This window comes from Panthera onca, chromosome F1 (genome assembly GCF_046562875.1).
Source record: "Panthera onca isolate mPanOnc1 chromosome F1, mPanOnc1 haplotype 2, whole genome shotgun sequence".
Classification (NCBI taxonomy): domain Eukaryota; kingdom Metazoa; phylum Chordata; class Mammalia; order Carnivora; family Felidae; genus Panthera; species Panthera onca.
This window is the reverse complement of record NC_138355.1, coordinates 45,828,385-45,840,918: the sequence shown is the minus strand read 5'-3', so window position 1 is coordinate 45,840,918 and position 12,534 is coordinate 45,828,385. Positions and strand designations below refer to the sequence as shown.

Below are 12,534 nucleotides of genomic sequence, written 5' to 3'. Positions count from 1 at the left end.
CAGCAGAGGTCTGAGTAAATAAGGTGGCACAGGGAGGGAGCTGGGAGGTGATGGAGAAAGACAGGCCCCAAACAAGGCAATAGCAAGGAAGGGCCCCGCTGCACGAGCCAGCCAGGGTCTCAGGAAGACCCCAGGGCCCAGCGTGGCAGAAGTGGGGGGAGCCTCGGGGAGGGGCGGCCGTAGGGAGTCCCGAGGGGCAGGAAGGGCCCCCGTACGCACCCCGGACACCTGCGAGGCGTCTGACTTCATGGCAAGTGTGAAGTGACAGGTTTCTTCACCCCTGTCTCTGTCCACTCCCCTGAGTCCTTCGTGTACCTCTGGTTGTCCCCACCAAACGGGAAGCTCACGGAGGGCAGGGGCAGTGTCTCTCCCCTCATACCAGGAGTGCCCAGATGGCACAAACTATGCTCCTCCTACCTTCCCTGCAGCCTCCAGAATAGAGCCCCACTCGCAGTGACGCTCCACTGGGTAGCGCCTCTAATCCAGAAATGTGCTCCCGGGTCTGGGGGGCTATGAGCGTTAGCTCTTCCAGGCCTCCAAAATCAGGAGGAAAAGGAGAGGACTGAGCATCCAGCACCAATGGACAGGTCCCCCATGTGTCACCTAAAGCCCAGTGACTCTGCACAGGTGTGGCCCACCTCAGGTACACCGCCCCTCCCAGGGCGGGCCACCTGGGGTCCTCGAGGCCCAGGCACCACTCAGGCGAGGCTGGTCCCCCCGTCCCTCACACCGTGGCTCCACAGTGGGGACAGAGCAGACACCAGGCCTCACAGCACTGCAACAAACAGCTCCATGCCTCCAACTCTGCACTGCCCCAGGGGAGCCCCAGTGGCCCGTATCCATAGCAACCATCAGCTATGAGTTGCAGTCCCCCGAGGACGGGCAGGCAGCCGCCCTCTGTGCTGGCCTGTTCTGAAAGGACAGACACGTTTGTCTCACCAGTTTGGGACGCCCGCCATTCCTGAAAGAGGTGTCTTCATCCATTTTCATGTCCCCTCTCTCTGTCACCAAGGTCCAAATGGACACGGTGCATTGATCTGAAGACAGGATTTTCTCTGGGGTTCTATATGAGGCTGATCCTGCCTCAATCTTGCTTTTCAATGACCTGGGAACCCAGGGTGGGGACCACGAGGGAACAAGACCAAAATGACATAACCGGAAGGAACTCGAAACGTTCCTTCCTCCTGCTTCTGGTCCAGATGGTGCCTCACACCTGATCTCACCGTAGAAAAATCTGTCTTTAGTTTTGAAAATAAATTAAAAAATTAAAATAAAAAAATCAGACTGCTAATAATAAACACTTCTCTTTTCTCTCAGTTTCTTTAAGGAGAGCCCAGCCCTCACATCTCTTTTCGGGCAGGCAGACAGAGCCTTCTAAGTTTACCTTAACCCTGCAGGTTATGGCTTACACGTGGGCAGGGCTGAAGAGCTGCCTGGGGTGAGTGGAAAGAGGTTCATAGGTTGTCTTTTAAAATAAAACATTGACTAGGGTGCCTGGGTAGCTCAGTCAGTTAAGCGTCTGATTCCGGATTTCGGTTAAGGTCATGATCTCAAGGTTTGTAGGTTCGAGCCCCACGTCCAGGTTCTGTGCTGACAGTGTGGAGCCTGCTTGGGATTCTCTCTCCCCCCGCCGCCGCCCCCCCCCCCCCGCCTCTCCCCTGCTCTCTCTCTCTCTCTAAATAAAAAAATAAACTTAAAAAATTGTTAGATAAATCATTTACTGCCCCCTGCTAGAGACACTAGCCAAGCTAATCATAGAAAATACGTTCAAACTCACAAAGCAGGCTTCCATGCAGAAACTGGGCACACGGAGCCGGCCTCACCCCAGAAGGACAGGGATGGCACCACCAGCTGCTCCTGTGACCGGGGGCCCCACTCGCCCCGAGAACCCCAAATCACCTGATCGCTGGACAGGGTCAGCCCAGATCCGAAACTGCTCCTCTCCTCTCCTTAAAACTACCTCTTTCCGTCCCACCAGCTTGAAAGACACCAAACCTTTTTAAATAAAACTCAAACTCTTCATCCCTTGCCACAGCCTCAGGAAAGAACTCTTTCTCACGTTCCAGTCTTCACTCCTCCCCTCCTCCCAAAGAACTGCCCTGTCTTTGAAATAAAAATCAATCCCACAGTCCTCTATAAAGTCCAGAGGGAAAATGTGCCATTTGGCTGCCCTCAATCCTATGAGGAAGCACATCTGGCGGGGTTTTACAGAAGCACATTCCTGCAGCCTAAGAGACAGTCCCGGCCCCCTCGGCCCTCTCCTGACCTTGGGTCTTCCCCTGCCTATACTCACGGTGCACAGACAGGGCAACATGAAGCCCCGCTTTCCTCATCCGTAAAATGGACGTGATTGTACCCATCTTACAGATCGCTTGGGGTGGGGTGGGGGGTCTAAGTGAGACAATGTACATAAAGTACTTTGGCAGCATCTGGCACATACAAGTGTTGGTTGTTACCAGTCCTTATTTTTGTGGACCACAAACTTTTTGAGAGCAGATACCAAGGTTTCCTGGTTGGGTCTGCTGCATCTAGCACAGTGCCTGGCACACTGTGGATATTCATTAAATAAAAAGGGAAAATGTTTGCTAAATAAATCTAGCTGAAGAGGCTCTAGGCTTATTTCCCACCAGTCCCTGTTCCACCGCAAGACAGCTTTGGCTTAGCATTGTTCTCCTAAGGGGACAGTTATCCTCACATAACCTTCTCTCTTGCCGCTCAGGAGAATTCCAATAAAATCAAACAGTAGGAGGAAAATGCTCTAAGAAAGGGAAGCCTCTCTGCATACCACCCTGCCAGGTCCCGCCAGGCCTCTCAAAAGATGTGCCCTCCTCCCCCTGCCTCCTGGACGGTGTTCAGTAACCAGCTGAATAATGAACCATCAGAGGGGATTCCAACCGGTGGCAATTAACACTCTTCCAGCTGGGAAGAGATTTAGCTCTGCGATTCCCAGACCTGCCGAGTCCCCTTCTCTCTTCCAGAAAACACCAACTGCTGCCATATCACTTGGGAGGACCCCACGGATCAAAAAGAAGAACCTGATTGATGAAACAAGACAGGCCAAGTGTCCATAATTATTGAAGCTGGGAGATGGGTATATGGGGATTCATGATAGTGTTCTCTACTTTTGTATATTCTGAAAAACAACCCAAAACCTTAATTAATAATTCCATATTTTACCAAAACTAGGGCAAGGAAGCCTAAAGGACTGCTCTTTTCAAATCATAGGGGAAACTCCAGGCTTGGATTTCCATTGTAAAGAAAACGTCCAGGAAATTTCTGTGGCTCATTTTCATCTGAAAGACCAGGGAGGTATTTAGGTGGTGTATAGAAAGAGTGTTGGCCTCAGTGAGCCTGGGCAAGTGACTTAACTTCTCGGAGCCTCTCCTCAGCTTCCTTACCCTTAAAACTCTGGTTGTGACCTATCTCATAGGACAGCCCTATAAAAGGATATAAAGCAAGCAGTACCTTGGTAGCACCTTGAACGGTACCTAAGAGCACAGGTATCTGATAGCACATAATAGATACTTGACAAAATTTAGTTTCTTTTCTCTCCTTGAAGAAACAAAGATGTTCTACTGTATTCTTATATTAAGAAGCTTAACGGACTCAAACTCCAAAAGTCTGGCAGGGGCCAAGAGTAACTAAAACACACTGAAAAAGAAAGCTTCTAGAAAAAAGAACTCAAAATTCCATTGCCTGGAAAACCTAAGTGCCCACTACCCATCAAACACTGAAGTATTTGAAGGGTACCATGCCACAGGCACCAACTTAGAGGAGACAGGGTACCAGGCTAGGGGAGCATGAATGCACACCACTCTGGGCCTTGGGCAGCAGTGAATTTAAGCAGGAGGAGCTGCTAGGAGGGGCTGCTGAGCATTTAAATACCATAATGACTCAAACCGATATTTGTATACAAACGTTCATAATAGCAGCATTATTCACAACAGCCAACAGGCAGAAACAACTCAGATGTCCATTGACAGATGAATGGATAAACAAAATGTGGTCTACCTATACAATGAAATGTTATTCTGCTTTAAAAAGGAATGGAATTCTGACACTTGCTACAACATGGATGAATCTGGAAGACGTTATGCTAAGTGATCCAAGGCAGGCATGCAAACACTACATGATCCTACTTATATGACATACCTAGAGCAGTGGGATTCCTAGACACAGAAAGTAGAATGATGGCTGCCAGGTGCCAGGAGGAGTGGGGCAGGGGGAGTTAATGGGTATGGAATTTCAGTTTGGGAAGATGATAGTTCTGGAGATGGATGGTGGTGATGGTTGCACAATGATGAAAATGTATCTAATGCCACTGAACTGTACAACCAAAAATGCTGACAATGGTAAACTTTGGCATGCAGATTATAAAAAGGTTCTTAAGCTGAAAACAATCAAGACCCAGAAGACTCTGGAAGAAACATTGATCTCTGCCTCCTACATATACACAACTGCCTAAAAGAATTTAGTTTCTTTTCTCTCCTTGAAGAAACAAAGATGTTCCAGGAGAAGCTCTATCACCACAGACAACTACGTTATGATATAAACTAGATAGGGGAGACAGGGAGGAACTTAGTAAGGCCTGATTGATCAAAGTCTTCCATGTCCCATTGTTTCTGAGTGGCACAGCAAACATTTGTTTACCAAACTCTTTTTTCATCTTCCTGTGAATTGCATTCCTTCCCTTTGAAGTCCCAGACCCCTACCCCTTCTCCTTATATATTTGCCTGACTGTCTTTGGATTTTCACGTCTGTGTGGATTCCCTATATGTATGAAATTAAATTTGATGTTCTCCTGTTACTCTCTTTCATCTCAATTTAATTCTCATTTCAGCTAGAAGAATCTTGACGGACATGGAAAAATTTCTTCCTCCCCAACAGTGTATTTTACCACAGAGAAATAATGATGATGATGATGATGATGATGATGATGATGATGATGATAAGAATAAGAATAAGAAGAAAAGAAAAAATACCATAACGACAGCATCTTGGCTTTAGTTTTTATCCATTTTCCCCAAGAGATAAAAGCACCCTTAAAATATCCTTAAAACATGCTCACTTGCAGAGATGATGGGATCCCAGAAGGGTTATGCAAAATTGCAGCAAATCCTTAGCACTGTGTCCTTCTCTACCAGGTTGGCACTGGGTCTTGCCACTATGTAAGAATCAGTGTCATGTGCTACCCTTCCCTCCTGCCCCAGGAGAGGGGAAGCTGCAGACCTGAGCACAAGGAGAAGGGTGTGGTGTGGTCAGCCCCCGTCCCCAAGACAGCCAACAAGCCAGGCTCCTTATTTGTCCTCCAACACATCCTTGCCAGGCAGGACACACACAGGCTGGACCTGAAGTCTGCTTCCTCTCCTTCCTTGACTCTCAATTCATTTAAAAGAACCCCTGAGTTTCAGGGGAGCAGCTTTCACACCCACCTAGATGCAAAGAATGGCAGCGACAGTGGTAACAAAGCCTGTGGCAGGAGAGAGGCCAGCTCAGTTGCCTGTCTACCGCCACATTACCCAGGCTTTCCCTCTCAGAACCCCACATCCATTTCTCATGGTTGAAAGTCATCCCCCACATCTTGAGTTCTGCATCCACAGCCCAGAATTCCCCCAAACCTCCTCTCCCTACCATTTCCCTGGAGTCAGTGCCAAAGCAGAGGGAAGAGAGTGATCTTTCTCCTGCCACAGACCCAAGGCAGCAGTGGGCTAAAGGGCTCAAGAGGGACAGAGAGGGTGCAGAGATGGGAGATCCCCTGGCAGGGGCCACGCCTGTGCAGGAGTCTCAAATAACTTATTCTCCCCTGAGGCTTATCTATCCCTAGCAGCAACAAAGACCATATTGCACACACATGGATATCCAGAACAGGCAAATCAATCTATAGTGACAGAAAGCTGCTCTGTGGTTGCCTGGGGCCAGCAGCTGGGGGGGGAGACTGCCTGCAGATGGGATGAGGGCATTTTCAGGGGTGATGAAATATTCTATAACTTGATTGGAATGGTGGTTACATGGGTATATGCATATGTCAATCTCATCTGACTATACCCTAACAATGAGTACATTTTATTGAATGCAAATTATACCCCAATACAGTTGAATTTAAGAGTGAAAAAATTAAAAAACCTAAGAGCTCGGGTACAAGAGTCACATGCTTTAGTAGTAATTTAGAAGGCAGATCTTAAAGGCTTACGCAGGAAGACAATGCATCCCAAATGACCGTGCATTTACCAGGCGATTCTATGATTCTACGCTGAGTCTAAAGGGCCTGAAGACCCCTCCTCCCTCCACCTCTCCCCACCAACCCCCAGAATTTCACATTCAGGCAAACAAAGACCCCATCAGACCTCTCCTCAGGCTGCTGAAAGTTGAGTTCCAAACGCTCCTCAGAACTGGTTAATCACATCCTGTCTTGGGTAGAGATTTGTGTGTGTGTTGGGGGTGGGGGGGAACAGGGCAGCTGGCACCTACCATTGGCTCTTGGGGTATGTTTAGGCCCATTACCATGTCACTTACAACGTCTTCCTCTACAAAGAGCCCCCAGCAGGGGAGCTGAGGGGCATGGGGAGGGAGAGAGCCCTGAGAACAGCCCAGAGCCTGGAGATTGGAGGCAGTTACTGCTATGGCTTGTGCAGGTTTCTGGCCCTCAGGCCTCTGGCGCATCTGCAAACAGTTTGCAGAATGTTCCCTCACAGACTGTTTTTAGGGAGGAAAAGCACTTTAACTTTCTAATACTGTATTATTCAGGTACTTCCAGATTCCTTATTCTGTTTTTTATTCCTCTTCTCCCAGCAAAACACAGTGTTTCCCAGCATGTGTGGTTTGTGGGAAGCTGATGGCTTCAGCAGTGTGGCCGCATTGCTGGCCCACCCTGGAGGCTGATAGACAGTGGTTCAAGGTCGGGGGGGATGTCCCTTTTTCCCTTCAGAGGTCCACAACCAGGGAATGGGAGTTAGGAGGAAGGGACATGAGGAGGACACTTGGATTTGTTCAGAGTCAGAAATCCAGCTCCAGGGTAGTCAAAATTCAGATGTGTCTTCATACATTAACATGTCCTGTCCAACCCACCTTCCTCTTGAGGATACGTGGTTCTAGGAAAAACAGAACCACACTCAGATCCCGGCTCTCCCACTTAATCACTGTGTGACCGAAGGCAAGTCACTTAACCTCTTTGTTTTCCCTTCTACAGGTAGAATGGGGATTGTGGTATCTGACTCATCAGGTTGTCCATGAGACTGCATGAGGAGATACATCAAAAGCACAGGGCAGTGACTGGGGCGGCCAGAAAGCATTGTATCACCCTCCTCACTTAACTCCCTCATGCTGACCCTGCTCAGTCTGGAGCCAAGTGGAAAGTTACCTCTCCTTTTCAAAAATGACCATCAATGTGGGGCTGACTCTATCACAGGGCCCTGCTTTAAGCTTCCTATGCCAGAGGAGCAGTATGCAGCATTCGCCCGGAGATGAGAATGTGGGTCCTTAAGAACTTTTAAATATCAACAGATGTTTGCTTTAGTCGTGCAAAGTGTCCCTGAATCCCCGAGAAGTAGAAACTGGGCGACGTTCAGCCCAGGGACAGGGGAGAGGTGGGAAAAGGAGAAGGATGCTGGCAGAGAAAGGAAAGGGTCTGGGGCAGATGCAATCAGGACAAGGGGCCGAAGAGGCGGAGAGAAGAAGGTGGATGCGGGACGGTGGGCTGGATGTGCAGTGCTTGGAAGCAGGGCCCTGGAGAGCCCATCACGGGGCAGAAGGGAGGGCAGAATAAAACCATGATTCAATCCCAGGCCCCCGAAACAGCTGGTAACGGCCGAGCTGTGGGGAAGACGTGCGAAGTCAGAAACAGGAAATAAACCAGAAGTGGACTCTTATCTCTGTAGACCCAAAATAAATGGCGATGAAGGCAGCCCAGGGAGCAGGGGTCCTGGACCCTGAGCACGGGCCTAGCACTGGCTCCTCCAGCTAAAGGGAATGGCAGTGGGACGCAGCCAGAGGACCGCTGGGTTATTTAACCTGAGTCAAGGTGAGGAGCAGAACTCCTAGTGCTTGGTGAGGCCACCTCCCCCACGCAGGCCCGGGACCCGGTGTAAGACAGTGCGGGGCTGGGTGGGAGAGAGACCGAAATGGCTGTACGGCCCTGGATAGAGGGGTCTTCCTCCCTCCTCCTGTGCTAAATGACTTCATGGATTAGTTCATTTACCTTCACAGAGTCCAAGAAACAGGTGCTATTAATGTCACACTTGACAGATGAGGAAACTGGGAGGTCAACCCGCCAGGGGTAGAACTTGGACAGGAGCCCAGGAAGCCCGACACTGGAACCCATGTGTCTGACCACTCCCACACACCACCTCCAGGTGCTGGTGCACTCGCTCCTCACTGCACAAATCAAGGGAGAAGAGACAGGACTCCCACCCCCGCACGTCCTTCTCTGAGGCTGCCCCCATGGTGCAGATCAGGGTGACAGAGGGCAAGAAATGGGGTGAGTGGCCCTGCAGGCGCCTGGCTGAAGGAGCCCCCATCCCACCCAGATGGCTTGTCAATTCCACCTCAGCTCGGAGAGCCCCCAGCAGCGGTCCCTAAGCACACGTGAACTATAGATGCTTACATCCTATGGAAGGGGTGTGGTTCCAGGAACGGAGCCCTAGCAAAGCCATGGATTTCTTTCTGGGTGAACAAGACACGTCTGACCTAAAGACCAAAATGAAAAGCCTATTAACCAACAGGCTGCTCCAGAGACGCCTCTCTTGGCATCTCTTGGCTTCCTCTCCCTACCTGGTGAATGCTCAGCAACCTCCCCCCTGCCAGCCCTTTTTCCAGGTGCCAAATCCCAGCTGGGTGCTTGGCGTGCCCGGAGGCTGCTGATTGGTCACACCCTATGCTACTGATGCGTGGTCCAGCATCTCTCATGGACAGGCCCCTGACAGAAAATCCCTGGCGTGGTCATCAATTCAGAGTCCAGGCTGCAGGATGGCCCCCTCCTGAAGTGCTAGATGCTCCTCAAAGATCTCCAAGGAAGATTCCACACGACCCCTCTGCTATTGGGAAGTCCTTTTTTTTTGCATTTGATCTCAGTCCGTCTTGTTTTCCAAAACAAAGCATGTGGCTGCCTTCTACTGGGAGGCAGCCCAGCCCAAGGGCTCAAGAGAGCAGGGGCTTGAGCCGGGATAGACCACTGGCTTGGTCATGGACAATGGGACACTGGGCAACACGCTTAACTTCTCTGGGTCTCGGTTTCCTCAATTCTAAAAGGACAGCAGCACAGATTGTTTGTTGGGAGGTTGCAGGAGACAACAGATGTCACGTACTCGGAGAAGTGCCTGTCCCAGGATAAGTTCTCAGGGAGTAGTCGCCTGTTACAGTTACAGTTGCCAATGGCTTGCCCATCCCTGGGAAAGGCCACCTTGCCTACCCCTCCTGGTACACAGCGGGTATGTCTTCTCGAGACGGGAGTCGCCATGGCATGACTCAGCCTGCCTGCCTCTCTGAGGAAGGTCCTTGTCCCTGTTCCTGGATCATCCAGGAACCTCCTGCAGCAACTGACAACCATAAAACAGTCAGTAGGAACCCCCCAAAATCTTGGTGGAAGACGCCAGGTCATTCCTCCAGGCCAGGTGCCCAGCCGGGCGGACTGTAGTTGGGTTGACCGTGCACACTCCCACTCCTGACCTCCAGAGGTGTCTCCAGCTCTGGTGCCCTCTCTTAGTACAACAGCATCCAGGCTGGCACATAAATCACAGAACAGTGCTCCTAGGAGCACGCAGATGCTTCTAAAAATAGTCACCGCCTCTTCAGACCGTGGGAGGGGAAGGGAAGTGACTGTCCACAGTGTCTGCAGGCGTGGAGAGCCCAAGTTGGAGCTACAATTCCCTGCAGGGCCACCTCCTCACCCCACAGCCCTGCGACCAGGATCAGGGCAGGCCATCCAGGGATGCAGTGCGCTCAAGGAAGCCTGCATTGTTTGCTTTGTGCACTCGGGTAAGGGAGGGGCCTGCACAGCTCCGAGACCCTGACACTGCCCTAGGGAAAGGTCTGGCCTGCCTTTGGGGAGATTTTCCCTTTCCGGTTTGAGCCTCCAATAACCTAGAATCATCCCATTCTGGCTCTAATGCAGCCTCAAACCTTCCTGGGTTAAGTAAGGTCACAGAATCCTCAATTCAAACAAAAAGTTCAAGTCACTGAGTCCGAGCCCTGCCCCAAGGAGCCGTGTATCCATGAGGAGGGCAAGAGAGACAGTCCCTGCCACCGGCCTCCTTCTCCCTCCCAACTCCCAACCAAACTAGCACGCAGTCCTTCGAGTTGGTTTGAGAAGGAAATGTTTCCTAAATCAGGGGAGCTCCGGGCCAGAGCCACTTACAAAAGCCAAAGGGAGCACCATTAGCTCCTGACAGAGTCGGGTGACCCACGTCTGCCCCGGGCCCTGCTTTCCTCTTGTTTTGGCTCAACTCTAAGTGAAGGGGGACCGGGATTCCCTGAATCAGAACCTGCTCGGCATCCCTAGAAGCTGGCGGAAAGCAAAACCGCTTGGTCTCCCTCCTTCCCAACCAGCAGCTTCTGCGTTCCTGGGCTGAGATCCAGAGACGCCAAGACTGAGACGGACAGGCTCGGCCGGAGGGAGAGGGCTGTTTTGGGACGGTGGGGCCCAGAGCCAAGGGCTGGGGGAGAGAAAGGGAGGGGCTCAGGAAGGCTAACCCAGAGGGACAGGTCACAGAGGTAATACGGGCTTTGCAATCAGAGGCACAGCCCGAGTCCCCCCTCCGCCAAATGCTCTTCAGCACCTCACCTTCCCAGACACCTGTCACTCCTCAGGCCGAAGCTCCCTTGCGCAGCCTTGTCCCTTGCCGCTCTGCCCTGAAACTGCAGCTAATCCCTCATTATCGCTTCTCCCCCTTCTGGCCTGCTCGCTTCATGTTCCACATGCTAACACCAGGCCGGTCTGCTTCTTGCACGAAGACCTTGCACACAAACACAACTCCAGCATCGTCAGGAAATGAGGAACCGTCCTAGAACAGGCCACTCTGGAGACTTTGAAGGGCACAGCAGAAGGACTCACCCGGAAGGAGGAACGGGGTGGGGCAGGAGGCCAGGAGCAGGGGGGAACGGACTACCCCACCTGTCTCCTGAACGAGTCGAGCTCCGGTTCATCCAGTGTCGTCTCAGTCTCCCTCCATGGGGACAGGTGGGGATGGAAAGCTAGGCGTTTCTTAGACCCCAGGCCATTCCAGTGGGCAGATGGAGGCCTGAGCAAAATCCCAGCTGGACCCTGGGTGCTGGTCTCAGAGCAGACGCAGCAGCCCTGCCCTGGGTGGAATCAAAATAATTCCTGGTTTCCCTGCTCCTTGCCACCTCCCACTTGCCACCTCCCCAGCCCTCCGTGGCAGAAACAGGGCTTTATTATCTCAAGCCCACCGCGTCCTCTGAAAGTGCTGTGAATGGAATCCCACACAATACACTCGTTTATTAATAACCACTCAGCCCCCCGCCCCCACCACGGCTTGCTCATTCGCTCCCCGCCGGGTCCCCCTCATGCATAATGGAGGAGTTATGTGGCCCATGGCACAAGCCAGGCTGTGCTGCTCAGGCTCTGAAGGGATAGACCGAGAGAAGTACCAGGCTGGGCCAGGCTCCCCGAGGCAGGGGTGGGAGGAGGAGCAGAGCCCCCAGTTAAGACGAGGAGATGTAATGTTTTGTGGGTGGTATCGGCCCCCCCCATATGCATGCCCTACCCCAACCCAAGCCGGGATGACAGCAGGTCATGTAACATTTATTCAACACCCACCCCGCCCATCCAAGGCCCCGCAGAGGACCAGGGCTCTCTCAAGGTCAACATCAGCCCACTCGTCCACTTCTGCTCTAGGGCCTCAGGACAAACTTCTCTCTCTTCTGCTCAACAGCCCATCACTACATTTGACTGCAGCCATGTACCCTCCATCCAACACTCCAAGTCTTGTCCAGACCGCACATCTCCAGTCCTGCCGGCTGCCCCCCATGCAGCTGCTTCCATCCCTGCACTGTCCTGTTCCCCTTGTGATGCCACACTTCTGACGGTCAGCCTTTCTTTTTTAAAAAAATTTTTTTTACGTTTATTTATTTTTGAGAGACAGAAGCAGACAGAGTACGAGTGGGGGAGGAGCAGAGAGAGAGGGAGACACAGAATCCGAAGGAGGCTCCAGGCTCTGAGCTGTCAGCACAGAGCCCGACGCGGGGCTCGAACTCACAGACCGTGAGATCATGACCTGAGCCAAAGTCATACGCTTAATTGACTGAGCCACCCAGGCATCTCTCAGGCTTTCTCTTAAAGTGTAAAGGCCAGCCCCCCCCCCCCCATCCTGATGGTAAGAGTGTGCCTTGCTAACATTCTTCTGGAGAGAAATCTGGAAATGGATCTAAAAGTCTAAAAATGTTTATGCCTTGTTTCATAAATTCTACTTCTGAGAGTAGATCTTCGGTAAATAATCATGGATAACCAGAATATAAAAGTGAGTCACACAAATGTTGATCAAAATATTGTTTATAATGGTAAAAAGTCAGAAACCGTGTAAA

General features: G+C 51.4%; 1 protein-coding gene across 19 annotated transcripts in view; it reads right to left on the bottom strand.

Annotated features, from left to right (window-relative positions):
• NFASC (neurofascin) overlaps positions 1-12,534 on the bottom strand; it is a 181,627-nt gene that overhangs the window by 131,507 nt on the left and 37,586 nt on the right. Inside the window, exon 1 of one of the 19 annotated variants that reach the window (XM_060644233.3) lies at positions 11,045-11,361. The exons of 17 other annotated variants lie outside the window; for them this stretch is intronic. In XM_060644233.3, coding sequence (XP_060500216.1) covers positions 11,045-11,136 — 92 coding nt within the window. In that variant the 5' untranslated portion in view covers positions 11,137-11,361. Of the gene's footprint in view, positions 1-11,044; positions 11,362-12,534 lie in introns of those variants that run through there. One more of the 19 variants, XM_060644238.3, reaches the window with a different exon arrangement.